We start from the raw sequence: 20,606 nt of genomic DNA, 5'->3' as shown, positions 1-20,606 counted from the left end.
AAAAGGAGTTTAAGATCAGATATTTATTTTTGAAAAAATGCTCTTTTAAGCCCTGAAGTGCCGAATTTCAGTTTCAGGGTCAATAAATACAAGCAGGATGAACGAACAGTAAAACTGGTAAGTCAATGCCGAAATTAATATGTCAGAATGAAATCCATTCATTAGTCCTTATTTAAACAGCATGTTAAAATGGTAAAAACAAGTAAAACTGAATAACGAAAATGTCAAACCTAAAAAAAATTAAAAGGGACATTAAAAAGGGAAGAAGAAAAAACGAGAGAACAAAGACAAAAGATGGGTAGCACCTATACCAAGTAATAAGGAGAAGGAAATTAGCGGATTTTTTTTTTCTTCACAATATAGGGGACATAGGTTTTTCCATATCTGGAGATACAGCAGCATTGAGGAGGCAAGGTAGGAACAGACTGGGAAACGGCCGTAGGAGGATGGAATCCGGATGAGGAATGGCTTTTGGGAAGAATGTTTTCCATGCGTGGGTTTGGTGTTGAATTAAAAAGAAGAAACACAACATACATTTCTTGTACTCGAGTGTTTTAAAGTTAACTTTTTCTAGTAAGTGTGAGCATTGGACTTTATCCTCCTTGAAAATTATTCGCATGACTTTTTTGGATAGATTCAGTTTTATCTGAGTTCCCTGGACATACCAGGCTGCGAAACTGAATAAGTTCATTTGAGATGAGGGTGGGCAAAAGAAGTATAAATCCTTAAAGAATGGAAGAGGGGCTAATATATTTAGAAGCTTCAAGAGGGATATGGAAGTATTAACTCCATGGATGATATTTTTAATATGGATACTTCACTTTGAATTAGAAGAAATTGTGACGCCAAGTAATAAAAGAAGGATAGTGCAATTTTAGGGGGAATAAGATTGAGAAAACGGGCGGGGCTTTAAGACAGCAAATTTCTCATTATACCATTAACTATTCTGTGAAAAATATTTTCCTTGGAAGAGATAACTCTAGAAAATCATCATCTAGAATCAAACGTTTTTCCAAATTCATTAGATTTCGTGTCATGTATTGTTTCTCAAATGCAATGATTTTTAATGTTGACACTCTCACTATCGATTATATACTAACAAGGATTCTTTCTTGCTAGCAACAAACTTACTTCTTTTTTATTGATTGATTCAGATTGGTATTTTCAATATATTTCACTATTACATTTAATCCGTCTTGCAATCTTTGTATATGACCTATATTCAGTTTTGCTGCAAAGCATAACAGTTTTTCGATTTGAATTTGGTTAATGATATTTCATATTATGCAACCATCTCGTCCCACTCTAGGGTTAGCCGGCAACTCCTTGGAATTTCTACTGCTACCTAAGGTACCCTAGGTTTTATTTCGCCATTGCTTGCGCCTTCAGTATCCAATAGAGTAAAAGCATCAATTGCTAAAGAATAATATCTTTGATGTTGACATATTAAACTTTTTCAATACTGAGGTGAGTTAACCCTAAGATCTAACAACTCACGTGTTGTTGACCTTTAAAACCAGTTTTTGTCGGATTATGAAGGTCCACCGGAACCAAATCAAGTCACGTAAGATTGTATCGTGTTCACTCGTAATTATTGGTTCACTATTATTTTGTTTTACAACCGGGACTTTCCCCGCTTGGCTAGCGGACCTTGAGATCTAACATGTCATGCAAGATTGTGTCATTCCCAATAAATCTTCCTAGTCAAGCAAGATTGCATCACCCTCAACATAAGTAAACAAACTGCTAACGTACAACCGAAAGTAAACATGATTTTACGGGGGCCCTGAAGGTTTTTTCCTGATTCTCGTATGTTTTTAATTAATGAACTCGTTATTAATGATCTTTCGTTTAGAAAACCGTCTCTATTAATTAGTTAACACCTGCGTCTTGAGAAAAAATGGCACTTAAATCTTGAAGAGCTTTCTTTAAAAAACTGGCGGGGCTGGGATTCGAAGGGATAGGGCTCTCATAAAAGTAATTGGGCCGTCACTACTAACGGATAGCGAAAATTCTACAATGACCCTGCAGAAAATAGAAGATTAATTAAAATGCTCTCAATAGTTGTTCACTAATCATGATACTGACAACTTTTAGTATACCATTGTAATTTTCTAATAAGAAAATGAAACAATCTAAGTTTTTAATAAAGTGCTAGTTTTTAGAATCCTAAAATGTAGGAAAATATCATGAGCGGGTTAATTTAACCTAATTTCTTTGGATATATCTTGATTATCTGTGAAGCAGTAATTTTATTTGTTTCAAGTTCCAACGTCGATCTTCACTTTCCATAAGAAAACTTTGTTTTTCGAAATTATTTTTTGCATTTTTTATTTTTTTAATTATGCACAATAAAACTTACAAAAAGAACTTTGTTTAACTTATGCGATGAAATCAGAAAGGCAACATAGCGCTTTTATTGCAGCTAATGAGTTTTTTTTAGATTTATTGGATAGCCTAAGCACCTTTTTTGGAAATCATCAAGTTTTTTATATATTTAATGGAAACTAGTGCGCCTTTCTGGCAGCTGAGAGGTTTTATGTTTTATTGTTTCCCTTTGTGAAGCGGCATTGTTTTCAAATGTTTCCCTTTCCCTTTGTTTCCGTGTTTCCCTTTGTGATTTGCAATTTATTCCAACACACACACACACACAAAAATGAACTATTTCATTTTTTGAGATGGGCTACTTTTATAGGATCTGATATTTGCCTCCTCAGGAGATTTGCTTTGCTATTTTTTTGTTTTTTCTTTGTTTTTGTAAAAAAAACGAAAAAGGAAAGATCCCCAACCTAGTCATCCTGTTTGCAGTGGGGGTTTGCTCAGTAGAGGATTGTGAATAGAAGACCTTTTTTGGGAGGGGGCCTCGCTTCTGCAATAGGCCCAATAGTTCAGAACATAATTGATTATGAATCTTTTGTGCGGGTATACGCATTGCATGTCTGCGTCTAGATATCTTATCATTCTTAGATTTTGATGCACCCACAGAAGAAAAAAAATAATACAGCAAATATACAATGGAGTCTAAGAAGTAAGGTAGAATTATCTAACTATCTTAAGGTAGGAACATATAAAGTAATGTAACTGGAACGAGTTTAAGACTAAATAGTTAATACTCCTGTATGTCTCCTGTGAAATCATATTGATTTTGATTTCTACCTATCTGTCACTCTAAGCAAATTGACATGCAGAGCTGCTGCATCTCTACTCGGAAATTCGCTACACTGGGTCAGCGTATCTCTCATGGGTTTCTCCCCTTTAAAGGAAGAAATCTTAGCTTTTTCCCCTTTTCACCCTAAGCAGAGATGGTGTGAATAGAGTAGCAGAATATCTTCAAAAAATAAGTAAGTTATTTTTTTGTAAAATAAGCACTTTGGCCTTATTAGATGGTACTCTAATAAGAAGATTTTAACAAATGTGAATTTTAGTGAATGAAAAAAAAAATCTTTCCCGAGCATATACTAGCAGAGCTTTCGAGCATTCCAAGGTTACTTATCCGACAAGCCCGATTGCTTAGCGTTTCACGATAGAGTTTAGTGGGATAACTGCTTAAGACACTCTGGATTGGTTGTCGAGTAAGTTACTCCTTCTATCCCTAGCAAACGCAGGATTGCCGAAGATAAGTGCCGTCATATATAAACACAAAATTTTATCTTTTCAGACATGAAAAAAAAATATGTGGAATTGTATGCAGAGAACAAAAAGAGACAGACAGTAATTGTAAACTATGAAACACCTTAAGTGATTTGTAAATAAGCTTTGCTTACAGTGGAGTACACCTGATTAATGCTATTATCCGCCTAGTTGCCTATACCGTTTCAACTGACAAGTTGCCGGATAAGTATTTGTTGCTATCTTTTGCAGATTACACCCAGGGAACTTAATATTAAGTGGACAAGTCAGGTAAGGGATGCTCGAACGCACTCTATGAAACCAATTTGTCTTGTTGATATATATATGTAGTATTTGGAAAATGTTTAAAAATATTTTAATCTATTTTCTTTCGACATGAACTGCATCTGGTCTAATTTTGCAGGACCGAGCACAGGCTCCGAGGAAGTTGTACGAGCTCCTATACCACACAAGCAAGAGACATTGGTTGAACAAGAAGTTCTTACCTTTGGGTTTAGAGGAAAGCCTAGAAAAAGAGCAGCAACATCTGTTTTTGATACCTTTAGGGATTTTCAGGCAGAAACAAGTAAGATTGGTTTTACTTTAAATTTGTGAGTATGGGAATATCAAACTATTGGAAGCATGAACATTTAAAATTGCTGAACCATGGTTGCTAAAACGTTGCAGAAAGCTATAAAAAAAAAATGGTCCGAGAATTGTAAAAAGCAAATACCAGTTACTGAAAATTTATTAAAGTATTGGAACTTTTGTATTATATAAACCATAGTTAGACAATGTCACTTGGCATGTAGACATAAAACTTATTATTTTGCTGTGTATAGCGATCGTGGAAAGCTTAAGTAAGATTAGTGCACTAGGTTACTTTGTCCATATTTATGCTATATAGGTAAGGAACAGGTCTAAGTGGAGAAAAAGAAACTCGTTCGGAATGAGATTTTACTCATACCGAGATTTAGCTTTCCGCTATCACTATACATTGCAAAATACATGCGTTTTATGGCTAAATTCGAATGACACTGCCCAAGTGTCATTGATATAATACGTAAGTAACAAAGTATTTGCAAATGCGTTGCGAAACCGTGTACCTGCATTCTGTTTTATTTTTTTTTATTAGTGCTGACGCATATCTGCTCAATATGCTTTTGTGGGTCCAAGAAATACTATGATGAGCATCATTGGACCGAAAGTTATTGGCCCAAAAATCTTGATTGTTCACATTTCCCCTCTGCTAGGCATCTAAAAAAAACTCCTATCCAAGGCTTCTAGCCTCCATCCCCCAAAAATATACGAAGTGATGTCAGGCATCCACTTGTCAAATCAGTTAAAACCACATAAGAAAAAGTAAACAGTAACAAGAGAAATATTGTCAGTTTCAGATTCAATTGTATCATGGTAATCTTCTAATAGAAGTAGCGACAGGATTTGGTCTTGTATTTGCTTGCGTGTTTGGATATGAAGTATTTCCTGAAACACTTCGGATTGTAAAATTAGTCGAAAAGAGTTCGAAATAATGTTCATTATTCAGTTTTTTTTGTTTATTCTCTTACAGCATCCTGTTTAAAAGTTCTATATCCTAAGAATGCTATTCGGAATACATGCTTCCCAAAACTTTCAGTTCCTGTTATGGATTTTTTGACCTTGCTTATATCAGACCTTTTCAGTCGTGCAATAAGTTTAGTAGTTGGACTGGGATTACACTTATGAAGTAATTCTTTTAATTCCAACTCTTCTTATGTCAATTTGTCCCTTCCTCCCAATGTTCTAACTTCTCTCTGCTACCTTCCGGCACCTCTGACAAATTGGAATAAAAGCTTATGGTCCATTTCAATGATGTTCCATTCTTAGCTGCTTCATCTGTCATTTCAGTACCCTCAGTCCTATAGTGTCCTAGGACTCGCATCACGGTAATTTGGTTTCTAGTAGAAGCTAAATTATTCGACTCTTCATAGCAATCAATTCTTTCTTTTTAAAGCCCTTAAACATGCTTGATTATAATTTAGGATATAAATATCTCCATAGTTTCCGTTTGCGCCTGTCTTTTAGCTCCCTACTCTATTCCATACATATCAGGCTGAAAAACTGTACCAAATTCTCTGATATATTACTAGTCAAGTAACATATTTTGTATCAAACCGCGAATCATGTATATCGATAACATAATATACATGGACGTATATAACAGACTGCCGTGTTACTTTGAAGAAGCAGCTCAACCTCCTACTCAATTCCATTCTTATCCTTCATGGCAATATGCAACTGTCTTACAGATTTTAGTGGTGGGATAAAGCTACCAGCAGCTCTATTCACTTAAGCATCAGTAAGTTGTAGATGTCAGCAGGGTTTTTGTTTTTTCTCTTTCGTATCCGCTGTCTCTGGATACATTGACGGTTTTTGTATAATCTACCATCACTTTTTATTGCGTTTTCCTCTAGAAAACATTTCGTGGGTTTAAGTCCTAATATCAGCTCAGCGAATGCTGTGGCCGTTATGTGGTAGGCTGTGGCTATCATTAACCATGCTTGTCTTTGAACCCTTGTTAGAATATCGTGACTTTTAATTTGTGTCAAATTGACCCACACCACTACTCCATGTGACAAAATCGGTCTGATTAGTCTCGTATAGGTACATAGTTTTATTTGGAACTTGTCCCCAGTAGCCTAATTGAGGGGGTCATAATGTTCATAATTCAAATCGAGTCAACTAAAACCACTGCTCCATATGATAGCATTAGTCTTGTTAATAACATACATGGTAAACATTCTTGTTTGGAGCCAGATTCCAATTCTGCCCACAAAGCTGCCATTGAACTAGGGAACCTGTGGCTTTCCATGCTCTTTCGCTACAATGTATTTTCCAGCTTACGGGAAAGTCAATTATGGTGTCCAAGTCTTTCACCTTTTTTTTTCAGAGACATAGTTTTCATATATTCTTAGAGCCAAAGGGACTTGCTGGTTTTTTTTTATATATATATATATATATATATATATATATATATATATATATATATATATATATATATATATATATATATATATATATATATATATATATATATATATATATATATATATATATATATATATATATAAAACTACTACCTGACTCCTACTTTCTTTGAAAACTACTACTTTTCTGGTGCTTGCTGGGGTTTTGGATTTTGTGGTCAACTCTGCATTTCATCCAGCATTTGTTGTCCAAATTTAAATAAAGACCCTAAAAATTTGCCTTTCAGTAGGGATACCAGATTAGAATGTGCCTTGGTAAATCAGGAATGTTGTTTTAGTAACTTCGAAAGACTACTCGTTACAGGCCTTCACGGGACCTTCCTGCTCCATGAGGACAACCTTCTTGAACGGTTCTTGATTGCTTAACTTACTTAACCTCAACGAGTACTTGTAGATTTTGGAGCCTATGGGACTGCCATTTCTCGATAGATCCATCCGATCTTGCTTCTTCCATGACAGCTCCTTTCATATACGAAATAATTTTTGTTCATTAAAATTTTAATGATGCTCCTTGATTTCAGTTGAAAAAACTTTTTTTTATCATTCTTTAAATCGGAGGTTGGAATAATCTCCTTTCCCTGGTTTAGGTTTAAAAATAGTTCTAGCTCTAAGCCACATACTGGGAACATAGATTAAAGTAAGGCTCCTTTTAGTAACCCCAATATAGTGAGCTTGTATCTTACCTCGTCCATCATTGTCATCCATATCATTGGGACATTATGGGATGCAACTTATCCGCACCAGGGGATTTAAGTGATCCACAGATTTTTCACCTAGTCCTCTGTTAAAATTTTGGACGCAAATTTGATGTCCAAAAGTGACAGGAGATCGCCGGCTTGTCATTGCTTAATCTAGCTTTAATGCTGTGAAGAGATTAATTAATCCAAAACTTCTCTTCTTCGTCTTGTTGTAAAAGTTGAATTCGAATCCCTTTTGCACCAGGCGAGGTTTGCCTCATCCAGATGCACCAAGAAACTCAGGCCTCATCCATCCATATGAGAACTCCCCATTATGTGTCATGTGCATTTGTGTTACATCAGGAGACGAAGGGGAATTTTTCTCCTTTAGAAAACTCCACCAGCTGCATTATCTTCTTCACTGGTCGATTCTCATCATGTGACATGTACATTGAGCTGAATACCACAAGTTCATGACCAATCAGATTTTTGCCATAATAGTTTCTACATCTCTAGAACAAAATTGAGATAATTTCTATTTGTCTAAATTCTATGAACCATAAGTAGACGCCCTGGGAGCTGTGCTTATCTCTTTACTGACATGGAGTTTGGTTCCCCTGACCTTTTCCATAATCCTTCTGGCAACAGTGCTATGGAGCCCTGTGCCATTGTTTATGTCTTCATCTTTGCCAGCAGTCTTCCAAGATTATGGGAGACAGCCTGGCAGTGACGCAGGTTGATCTTCCAGCACTAGTCATTGCGGCTTATATCCTGGTATCATTTTAGTACAGATGGTACTAGAGCTTTATTCGAGATTTACTCTGTTTCAAGATCTTTTTGTCTTGGGTTACAGCGGCAACTTTCGTCAGCCGCATCAGTGTCATTCTCAGGAATCCTCAATCATCGCTGGTTCTGAGCTCTTGGAGTCCACGATTGTTGACAATGATTCATTGTCACTTTGCAGCAAATACTTCTCGTCAATGTTCATTGACTGCAGAAACAAATTGACTTCATCGACAATGGTCTCGTAACTAGAAGACTTAAATATATACTAAACTTGCAACGAATTTTGAATTCAAATCAGTTTGGCTAAACATTCCCCTTTTTAAGAATTTGTATATTTTCTTTTGAAATGAAACGAGCTTTTCCAACTTCAGCTAATTCCAACTTTTCCAACACTTTCAGCTAATGTTTCAGACCTTTTCAGAAGAAAAGCAAATAAAATTTAGACCTAGGAACAATTATTAAAGGGAGGAGGGAGTGCTGCTGTCCTACTCAGTCTTCTGAAAAGTTGAATTGGATACGCTCCAATTTTTTCCTGAAACTTGGTCATCACTTAAATACACTGTGTGTTCTCTTTTTTCAATTTAATTTGTTACGCAAGGGATAATTATAACCCATTATGGTTTGCAGGGAACTCAGTGGGATGACAAACCCAACCTAAGATATGGTAATTTTCGCGTGGTTTAAGTTTTGATAAATCTACTTGTAAATAGAAAGAATATGATATTTATTTCAATTAATATTCGGTTCTGTAGTTCCAGTATAGGAAAAGCTGGCTTCATTTGATCTTTGTCCAATAAAAGCAAGGTCTGTAGACGAAAGACCCTTGCCTTGGTTAGAATTTTGTACCCTTGGCTTAAAATTTTTAACCCTTGAGAATGACCACTCGACTTGCAAGATAGCCTTTCCGAGTTGTCAACCCGCTCTGTGGATAGTGGGTCTCATCGTACCCGAGCAGTAGCACAGGTGTTTAGGCCTTGTAAAGGACAGTCCGTTTTAGAAACAGGGCTCTAAACGATGAAAAGTAGATAAAAGAAGGTGCGTGCCTGTGTATACACTCTAAGCTTATGAATTTATACGTCTTTCTTGAGTCTTTTCTTAGTAATTAAGCTATGTGTTTGATCGTACACTGGTCAAATGGTCAGTGGAGGGGACTTTTTCTGATGACCAAAAATTTATGCTTAGTCTCATTTTCACAAATTTTCCGTATGACTCTTCAAACATAATTTTTGGAGGGAGACACGGGGTAATTCTTCTTTCTCTATACCCCTCGTGTGCAGTTATTGCTGTCGAGTATTTTGTACTGGTCTGCAGTGTCTCAAATTTGGTTTTCAGACCATAGCACACGCAATGCATACTCGTCATTTTTCACGTAGTCCATTGCTATGCTTAGGGGCAAAAAGCAACACCGCAAGGTTACTTTTTGCTGTAATTGTTTGATATTTTAGGAAATTTTTAACTTTGTCTTGCTTGAATTTCTTGAAACTCCAATAGTAATCTGGACTTTTTGGAGGGCAAAATTGACGTCTACCAATTAGAGACGTGCGCAGCGGGAGGGGAGAGGGGTTGGGGTCCTCCCACTGAGATCTTAAGTTTTCTTGGATTTATGGGTGCTTCTCATTCGGGCTATAAAATCAAATCTGCCCTATTATTTCTCTCTCCTCCTCCTCCTCGATAAAAAAAAATGCTGCGTATGTGCTGCTTCGAGCAAATGGTGGCGGGAAATTCAATTTGATATGGCCAGATTTCTTCAGCATTATATCTGCAAACTCTGTTTCGAATGAGGTTTCTCCAATTTTCAGTTGCTGCTGACTGAATAAGATTGCCCCCGAAAATAAAAAACGCAAAAGCAATCACATAACAGAATAGGCGTGAATTTTTTCAATATTTGAGTGAAGGGCTCGGAAAGTAAAAAAAGAGTTCATTTATATTGTATAGATTACGCCATTTCTTCGGTTTCTTTACTGACTTTTTGTGAGCCCTCCTCCCATTATGAAAACTATTCTTTTGAAAAGCTTTTATTTTGTGAATGTCTAGTTATGGATAAGTTTATTGATTTTATTTCATTCTGAGAAAAGTTGAATAATTTTTGCTGCTAGGAGTTCAACAATTAAACAAATGAAAAGTTTTGTTTTCGTATTCACGCTTTGACTGACAATTTTTCTAAGATTTTAGGTTCATTGTCCAAGACTCGGGGGTTTGGTTAAGATTGGATAAACTTCCATGTAATGTGTTTGGTTCTTCCAAGGAAAAATATGTTCACTAAATACAAATACAAAAGAGAGAATAATGAGGACGTTTTTTTCCAAGACAGTGAGTGAACAAAACCTATTTGAATAATTCGGCCCTATATCTAAGGGCCGTCATCAGCAAAGAACATAATAAAAAATAACACAAAAAACGCTTACAATAAAACTTAAAATGTTCTATTTGACGAAACAATTCTAATTAGCAATGACCTAGGAATCAAACAAACTGTCCGCGAGGCAATCGAAATCAAACGAAACTTAAATAATAATACATCCCTAAATAGAGACTTGGGTGAATACGCACTCAAACCTATGTACACAAAATTAATTATAGAAAATAATCTAATTCAAAATAAAACAAAAATGGGAACCAGTAAGAACAGGCCCAATCCCAAAAGAACTACAAGATTAGCTGCGGAGAAGGCAAACATCGCCATAAGAAATTGAATAAAAAAAAAACAAGTTTTTTTAACGGAAAGTAAGGAGCGACATTAAAACTTAAAACAAACAGAAATTACTTCGTATATGAAAGGAGATGCTTCCTCATCAACGCCTCGCTCTTTACGCTAAAGTTTGACTCTTTCTCTTAACTCTACTTTTTAAAACAGTAAAAGACTTTAGCGTAAAGAGCGGGGCGTTGATGAGGAAGCATCTCCTTTCATATACGAAGTAATTTCTGTTCTTTTTAAGTTTTAATGTCGCTCCTTACTTTCCGTTAAAAAAAACTTGTTTTTTATTTAATTTCTGAACGTTTTGAATCAATGCATGTTTTGATTTTGGCTCTCCGCAGATGAATAATTAAAACGAAATTTGCATATTTTTTTGTCATTTGCATATTATGATATTATGATAAATTTGCATATTATGTTTTTATTAGTAGAAGATATACGTAACTTACAAATTAGCTTATGTAGCGAACTTCTGTATTCTCATGTTTTTGTTACGTATACAAAGGGGTTCACCCCTCGTCAGAACCTCGCTCTTTACACTAAAGCTTAAATTTTGTTCCAATTTCTTAAGAATGACCCCTGAATCACAAAAGCCGTAGAATAAATAGTTTGAAATTACTAAAAATACTTTAGCTTTAAAAAGAGCGAGGTATTAGGAGGAGGTGAGCCCATTATATGCGTAATAATTTCTGTTCTTTTTAAATTTTAATCCTTCTCCTTACTTTCAGTTGAAAAAAGTTTTTCATATTTATTTTTTCATTGTATTTTTTTAAATAATGCTAGATAATCCGGCGCTCCCTTCATGAAAATTTTCTTCCCCCATGACAAATTCCTCCAAGGAAAGTTCCCCCAACATATCCCCCTCTTCTCAACTCCTCCCCCCAACCTAAAAATCCCCCTGAAAACGTCTGTACACTTCCAAATAACCATTACTATATGTAAGCACTGGTCAAAGTGTGTAACTTGTGGCCCCTCCCACGGGAACTACGCTGAATAAAATGGCTATCTCAGAATTTTGATCTGGTGACTTTGGGAAAATAATTAGCGTGGGAGGGGGCCTAGGTGCCCTCCAATTTATTTGGTCACTTAAAAAGGGCACTAGAACTTTTCATTTCCGTTAGAATGAGCCCTCTCTTGAGATTCTAGGACCACTGGGTCGATACGATCACCCCTGGGAAAAAACAACAACAAACAAACAAACAAATAAACACGCATCCGTGATCTGCCTTATGGCAAAAAATATAAAATCCCACATTTTTGTAGATAGGAGTTTGATTCTACAATAGGGTTCTCTGATACGCTGAATCTGATGGTGTGCTTTTCGTTAAGATTCTATGACTTTTAGGGGTTGTTTTCCCCTATTTTCTAAAATAAGGCAAATTTTTTCAGGCTCGTAACTTTTGATGGGTAAGACTAAACTTGATTAAAATTATATACTTAAAATCAGCATTAAAATGCGATTCTTTTGATGTAGCTATTGATATCAAGATTCCATTTTTTAGAGTTTTGGATACCATTGAGTCGGGTCGCTCCTTACTACAGTTTGGTACCACGAACTGTTTGATTATCCCAATTTTTAATTAATACAGTTATTGAAATGAATGTAAAATGTTAACTTTTTAGCTTGTAAAATGTTAGCTCTCATCACTCAGTCTTGGCTGAACTTTTCGTTAAGAAGTAATGATGCCAAGGCTATTTTAAAAAACGGATTTTTAACCAAGAACTTTTATTGTAAGTGTTTTTTGTGTTTTATTATTTTCTTTGCTTAAGACGACCCTTAGATATAGGGCCGAAATATGTTCATAGATATAGGGCCGAAATATGTTGGTTTTGTTCATTCACTGTCTTCGGAAAAAAAGTCCTCATTATTCTCTCTTCTGTATTTGTATTATGGAAAGGCAGTGTGGTCTTCGCCATTATTCACTAAATAATAGCTCTTGGACCAATATTGTATTTCCATTTAGGATTAACATCGAAGGAAAATCTTTTTTTTTCCTTTTTCATTATAATTAAAGCAAAATTCTTGTCAGAATGTCACATCAGGAGATGCCTTACGTTATTAACCGTTATTGTTAACGCAACGTTATTTACCTTTACCTTATTGACCTCCACGGTATTAAAAAACAAATTTATTTGTATCATTGCTGTGTTTATATTGTCACATTGGATTTTATTGGTTTAAACAACAGATTTAGTTTATCAGATGTGAGTTTCTTTCAGTTTTGGTTTTCTTTGTATAGCATTTTTCAGCTATGAAACAAGATGATAGTCCATCTAGTCTGCTCAAAACAGATTTATTGTTGCAGGATTGCAGGAAGCAGAAGTCAAGAGGAACGGAAGTGCAAATGGTTGTTCGTCAGTTGAATCTCCTTCGAAGAGGAAAACGTTAGAAGATCTTTTTCGTCCGCCATTCGATTTAATGCACAGAGGAACTTTTCAGAGCGTATGTTATTTCCCTTCTTTTTTTTATAATCTCCTTGCCGTATTTTAAATGCATACATTCTTGTAAGAGACCTAGTTTGACGACGTTACTAGTCTGTGTAATTTATGCTACCTTTCTTGAAAGCAATCATATTTTTCTTGAAAGAATTTAGTGGTTTGATTGAAGCTTCGCAGCTGGGGTGTTTCCTATGATTGAATGGATTCTCGTGTAAAATACGCTTTGTTTAACCACTCTTGGCTGCTAGTTTCTAATCTCAGTAAAACGGTTTTTTTTGTGAGTTTTGTTTCGGATTTCTGGAATTACAGAAAAGCCCTGTAGTGTGAATGAATCATATTTGGATTTATAATGTTTTGTAGTTTGTTTAAAACCAACGCATGTATCTTCATTATAACCACATTTGATATATCTTCTGGGATGATACTCAATCTAGTGTGTTATAAGTCTATGTATCTGAAACCAAGGCCAAAAAATTGATCTTTTTGATGTCCAGCTGTTTTAGGAGGGAAAGATGATGGGGTAATGGCATATAACCCCATATTTCACTTTGATGGGCAGAACCACCCTCTTCCTTCCATTTTGCTGCATATCACGGGCGGGCTGCGAAGACTGTATCTTCATTTTTTTTTTTAAATCACTTATGATATAGATTTATTGCCTGCCAAAACTGTAAAAATGCAATAGGGGGCAGAGTAAGAAAATAAAAAAAAGTAGGAAGGTACAGCATAACATAAATATATACAACAGATTGAATACACTCAACTTTCAGCTATTAAATATGATTTCTAAATTGAAAACGTCCTCTGAAGAGTCACCTAAGGGTGACCTAGAGTCTGGAACTTATTTTGAAAATAATTTACTCCCATAGGGACAGCAACATCTGGGGCGACCGACCAAATCTTTTAATCAAATACTGGTTACTGGTCCACGATGGTAGCACAGGAAAAATACTTACCATACCTAAACTAAATCATACGCAGCTTTTTCTTATCTGTCTGAGTGAAGCATTTCCAAAACAAAGACAGGTATACAAAATGTGGTAGAACAAACAGATTATGTAACCGGGCTAGAATATGACGATTAAATCTTGTCTTATTCGGAACAAGCCTTCCATATGCACTACGAACTTTTCTAAGGGTATCGTCAATAGCCAGTTCACACGTAGCTTTGAGCGATATACCAATTCGGACTCAAATATAAGTAATAGATAGAATTGGTTTGACCTCAGTACCTTCTAGAATAATAGATACATCATCGGTTGGCACATTATAGTTAAAAAACAGCAGTTCCGTTTTTGTTGGGTTAAACAAATGGCTGAAAAGAGAATACTCATCCGTTAAAGCACTGAGACAACATTTTATTCCTTGTTGAATCGTACTAATATTTGAAATATCATCTGCATAGCTAATGAGCGACACATCAATCCCATAAAGAATGAGTGTTTTGGGGCTTTAAATTATGCTTCAATAACAGAGCTATTGAACAAATCTGGCGAGTTCACAGTCCCTTGCCTTATACCCTTCTTTACTGGTATATCAGACTCAACTATTACATCACAATTTAAATTTGGGCACTTAATTCTAACTCGAAGAGAAAATTCATTGAGTCAAAGGGCTTTATAACACTTGCTTGGACGCCTCTTTATGCTGCCGAAAACAGAATATGCTCTTGAACGGATGAATCGAAAGCACGAGCGAAATCGTGTCCTGCTAGGACAAGAGAATCATTATTACTTTCTGCGTCAACCAACATAGAAACTAATGAATATAGCGCATGATCACAATCCAGAGATTGCTGGAACCCAAACTGTTGTAGGGGGACTGAACACTTACTTCTTACTTCATTACCGATTACAAGTTCAAATAGCTTACTTAAGGTGGACGACACAGTAATAGGCCTATATGAGGAACACTGTTTGGGAGGCTTCCTTGGCTTCAGAATCGGTGCTATTGCACCAATACAGAAGCTATTGGGGATTATACCCCTTACAATGGTCATTTGAAATAACAGTGATAGGTTTTCAAGAAGAAGCTCACTGCCACAGAGTAGATGATGGCCACATATTCCATCAAAACCTCGCGAGAACTTTTTCTTCAGCTTTTTCAGGCATTCACTGATAACGCTTCTACTCACAACCATCTTATCTCTCTGTAGTTTGAGTATTTCGTCAAGGTCATTTCGATAAGAATTCTGTAGCACTGTATCGGGACATTTAAACTGATCTGCATAGTAAGTACTCCAGGCCTCTTTAGTTATGAATGGAGCTTCAGAGGATGATTCTCTTGGTTTCAACAAATTTCTCTGCACGTCGAAGGGCGTGGCATATTGAAGCAGAATAACGGTTCAACAAAAGTCTCTGCTCTGCAACCGAGAGGTTACACTTGGGCATCAGTAGCGGGAAGGGGACTTCAACCTTTTCAGGTATATTATCACTCACTTGCTGATAGTACTGGATTAGTACTGGGTAGTACCGGATAGCATGATCAAGCTTACAGTTTTGCACAAATTTAAACTTTGGTGCTGCTTGTTTTTGTACTTCAGGAAATGGGCCGTTTAACTGCAGGGATATGGGTAAATGATCACTAAATGTGCCGTTGACAAATAATAACACAGATAGATTCTGCACATCAATTGACATTCCAGCATGGCCAAGATTAGAAACAGAGCCACTGTTATGACAATAAGTGAAATTTATATCTTTATTAAGAATTTTGAAGCCGTCTGGCAATATTCCGAGAGCTACTTGCGTTCTTCGATTATCAGAATCAATGAGGTCACAATTGAAATCGCCAATAATTCAATAGTCATGACCCAACTGCTTTATTCTCGACACGCATGTAAGCAAGTTTCCCAAAGGATAGGTTGAATTTTCTCTTCGATTTTTCATTCTTACAGCTCGTGGGAAAATACACACAGACTAAAACAAGCCCGCAGACTTCCATTGCAATAAAACTTTCATGCTGTTCAAAAAGTTTGGAGGTGAGGTTATCTTTAATTATAACGGTGAAGCCTCCAGAAGGCCTTCCAGTTCCAGTAAACCTTGCTTCTTTAATAAAGGACTGATACTTCTCAGAGAACTTGATACAACCGAAGCTGTCTTTGCTTAAAAAGTGTTCAGCAAACTTTTTAAGAATCGGTAACTTATCCCTCAGATTTCCGCTCATGCTCCGAGATACTACTTTAAGAGATGGATTAATGTCAAATAGCGTTGCGATTTTTTATTGCATTCAATACTTCGGCACAACGGTTGCTGTAACACGTGTGGTTATCAGATTTGCAAAGCGCACAGCGAATAGACTTTTCACAAGGATTTTCTTTTTCTGATTTATGTCCTTCTTCGCCACATCTTGTGCAACGTTTTAGCGTTTTGACATTTAGCCGCTATATGACCAAAGTTCTAAAGATTATAGCAGCGGTGTGGGGACAATTATAGCAGCGGTGTGGGACAAGGATAAATTCATCAATACAAATTCGTTCATAACTGAACACGGGAGGGTTTCATATTGCTCGATCCAGATCGGCCTTAGTTGAAAACTGTAATTTGAACAACCTTTTTGTTCTGATTTGCTCTGCTTTTCCACAATTTGGGATCATGATTACTAGACTCTCCGCATCAATTTTCACAGGTACAAATCAAGCTATTCATTTTGGGATCCAGTGTCGTATTATCTCCATTTAGAATAGCAACACTGAACTTTTCTGCCGCTTGTATGTCTTTCAAACATATTCGCCATTCAGTTGGGGTTTGCTTCAGTTCACCGACCTACTCCTTGTGCTATAATCGTTGTTACACAGACCGTCAATGAAAGCTTTCCTCACAGCAGCGGAGGATGGCGGACTCGGTGTTTTTTTTTTTTTTTTTTTTTTTTCAGAATGACCGCATAGGTTGCTCTTGGCGTCGTTTGCGATTTCTCAATCGACAATGTTAGCTCCTTGCTCTTGGCAAATAGAGTGTCTACCTTCGTATTTAGCTTGTTGATGTTTCTTGTAACAAATGCACTGATTTGACTTCCACATGAAGGGACTCCCTGAGGCTCGGCAATAACAAAAGTCGGTAGCTCTATGCGTTTTTACGTCTTTGAATATTTTATTATGTCGAGAACATTTTCACTGTCACTCTGCCGCATTGAAGGGCGTACATTTCCATGAACGATAGAATATATGAGAATCTTTGCTTCCTTAATCGATTCTCTTTTGAAGAAGTCGGAGCACTTTCTCACTATTTCATCCTTCGGTATACCACCATGCATTGACCTGAGCAGATAGTTCAAGATAGCATTCCAGATTAAGTTTTTGTACTTATTCATTTCGGGCCAAAAATATTCTCCGAGAAAATCATAGGCAACGCCGTGCATGGCAAAAAGTTCAAATTAACCTCACAGATATCTGCGAACAAGGGAAGTGTAGGGACCCACCCACCTATTTCTCACATTTTAAGGTTAAACAAATACCGATGGATGCATAGGGAGCTTGCGGCAGGTTCCCTCCCCTCTTCTGCTTGCTTCCGATGAGGTACGTGCAGTCGCTGAGGATGCACCTTATGTATAGGAAATATAGATGATGTTCTGAGCACTTCTTGAATCCAAATAGAAAAATGTTATATTGACAGGTCTCAGGAGAATTCAGAAAACTAATTAAGGCTTCTTTATCCAAATATATGGAGCAGAACACTAAGGTAAACCTCTCAGTATAATACTTAGGGTCACTAGAATTAAATAATGACCTGAAAAGTTAGGAAAAATATATCTGTCCTATAATTCAAGACTGCAAATAGGGCTCAATTTCAACACAACCCACATGGGTTTGTTTATGTATTTTTGTGGGTTTGATTGTTGTTATTGTGATGGACGTCGCAAGCCCACTCGTTCTCTATTCTTGAATATTAAGATTTGGTTTCGTGAACATGCAGTTCTGAGGTTTTGGCTGTTTAACGGTGATATTTTGAATCGACATGAAAAAAAAAATATATCTGAAATCATAAGTTTATTCAGGAAACATGACAGGCTTTGCAGTTGTTTTGATGTACCGAACTTATCGGATTAAAAATAATATGTCCTAGATCTCACTGTTTTCTGTTTTTCTTAGGCCAGGGATGCTGGTGTTGCTTTAAACAAATGGCTGCTTGTCAATGTTCAAGATGCAGCTGAGTTCACATGTCAAACATTAAACCGTGATGTTTGGTCAAATTCTGCAGTCAAAGCAATTGTTCGAGAGCACTTCATTTTCTGGCAGGTAATATTTCTATTTGTGAATTATATCATTTAGGCTAGTATCTGTTTACCTGTCTGGAAATATATCCAGATAGCGGGGGGCGGGGGCTTTTTTATGGTTAAAAATTTATGCTTGGTTCAATTTATTCAAGATTTCCTGAATGACCCTTCAAGCATAGTTTCTTAAGAGAGAGAGAGGGGTAAATTCTGCTTTCTATGCCCTGGCCCATGTGTGCAGTTATGTCTAGCATTTATACTGGTCTGCAGTATCTCAATTTTGGTTTTCGGATTATAGCACATGTAATACAAACTCATCATTTTTCACGGAATCCAATGCCATGCTTAGCGACAAGAAGCACCAACGTAAGTTTACGTTTTGCTGAAATTCTTGGATTCTTATGAAAAGTATTGATATGATTTTTCAGTGTGGAAATATTTGTGAGGATACTTGACCTCGCATATTCTTTGTTAGGATCTTTTACGATTTAGTGTGGTTAATTCTTCGTAGTCTTCTTCTATCCATTTGATAATTTTTTTCTGAAAAGGAATTTGTTAGCCTTCACTTCACTGGCCTGGAGGTCCGTTTTGTGAAAAGTTTATGAACTTGTGATTTATTAGTGATGTGTAAAAGAAATCTGAAATAGTGACGGGTAATTTTCTAATTCAGGGTTCCCCTTTTTTTTCTCTCTTTTTTTTGCTTTTACCGGTGAACTCTATATCTTATTTAAAAAAAAAAGTTGAACTTTTTCTATTATTTATCCTATTGTTGTTTATTGAAGTAAAATTATTCGTTGCAGTGATTTGTGTGTGAAATAAAAATATTAAGGAAACGCTTTTATATCCAATTGCACAAAAAAAGAAAAAGTATTTTTTTTTCTCCTACCCCATAAGAATTATACATTGTTTCTAAAGATGACCAAAATAAACGCAGAACTTATGAAAGCTTGGGGCAATAGATAAAGCAATGGTATTAAACAAAGAAAACGGTGTACCACAACTTATAAAATAAATGACATTTTAAAAATTAAGTACTTACGAAGGGAACCAGAAGCAGAACTGTCCTGCCCAACATCGATGGACTTTGGAATTTCATCCGACGACCACTTCAATCTGTCGATTGCAGCTTCCTCAGCGATCTTCAGTCAATCTCTGTCCCATCTCCTACCATGCCTATGGAAGCCTACTCATGGCTCAAGGTCCTCCTGAAATTTTTGCCAATTGTTAATAGTTAAAAAACAATCTTGAGTACATAGTTCATCCAGTTTATGAAAAACTGCAAATTCAGAACTAAGGGGTTTACCAGCTGAAATTCCTTGATTTCAGTTTGGCTCCCTACGTACCCATACGCAGCGTCTATGGATTCATACAGTTGTGGAAAGTGTAGTGTATGTTAATTATTCAATATATATGAAATCATTGTACATAAACCAGGACGCTGTGTAGTACAAAAAGGGCATATAAACAGTCTTATCCGTATAAACAGTCCACATTCACCACTTTAGTGTTTAAATATTTTCTAGGTATATATATCAAGTGAAGAAGGTGGAAGATACAAGACATTTTACCCAGTTACAAAATATCCATATGTTTCGATTATTGATCCAGTAACTGGCGAATCTTTAACTGTATGGCACTCCCTTGATGCTGTTACTTTCTGTGATTTGACTTCTACTTTCCTCGAAAACCATATAGGTGGTCCGTTACCCGGTGCTGGTGAAGGGCCTCAGAAAAGGAGGAAAATGGAGGTACTTATTTATTATCACTTCAAAAAAAAATTTTGATTCAGCATCCCTCAATAATATCATTGAAATAATCAATCACCGTGTCCCTATTCGGTCTTAGTGCCAAAATAGCGGCAAAATCCTTTGCTAGTCTATAAAACTATTTAATAACCTATTACAGGGTTGAACTTTGTTTTTCTATTAAATAAAAAAAGTTGGTTTTTTCAACTGAAAGTAAGGATCAATATTAAAACTTAAAGTAAACTGAAATTACTAGTAAATGAAGGAGCTGTCTCCTCCTCAATCTCTCCTTCGGTACGCCGAAGTTTTGCTTTTTGTCCTAATTCCTTAAGAACAACTCCTGAAACATTAGGGTCGCTTAATTGGAGTATACAGCTTTTGCAAGCACTAAAAAGCTTCAGTGTAACGAGTGAGGGATTGA

The 20,606-nt window shown here is 36.2% G+C and overlaps 1 protein-coding gene across 1 annotated transcript in view; it reads left to right on the top strand.

Annotated features, from left to right (window-relative positions):
* The window catches only part of LOC136035359 (UBX domain-containing protein 7-like), a 47,424-nt gene that overhangs the window by 14,300 nt on the left and 12,518 nt on the right, over positions 1-20,606 (top strand). Inside the window, exons 3-6 of the mRNA XM_065717109.1 lie at positions 4,034-4,195; positions 13,100-13,236; positions 18,319-18,465; positions 19,964-20,188. Coding sequence (XP_065573181.1) covers positions 4,034-4,195; positions 13,100-13,236; positions 18,319-18,465; positions 19,964-20,188 — 671 coding nt within the window. The remainder of the gene's footprint in view (positions 1-4,033; positions 4,196-13,099; positions 13,237-18,318; positions 18,466-19,963; positions 20,189-20,606) is intronic.

The sequence above is a fragment of the Artemia franciscana genome, chromosome 14, assembly GCF_032884065.1.
Source record: "Artemia franciscana chromosome 14, ASM3288406v1, whole genome shotgun sequence".
In the NCBI taxonomy this organism is placed as follows: domain Eukaryota; kingdom Metazoa; phylum Arthropoda; class Branchiopoda; order Anostraca; family Artemiidae; genus Artemia; species Artemia franciscana.
The sequence above is the reverse complement of the archived record's forward strand: the minus strand, read 5'-3'. Positions and strand labels throughout refer to the sequence as shown.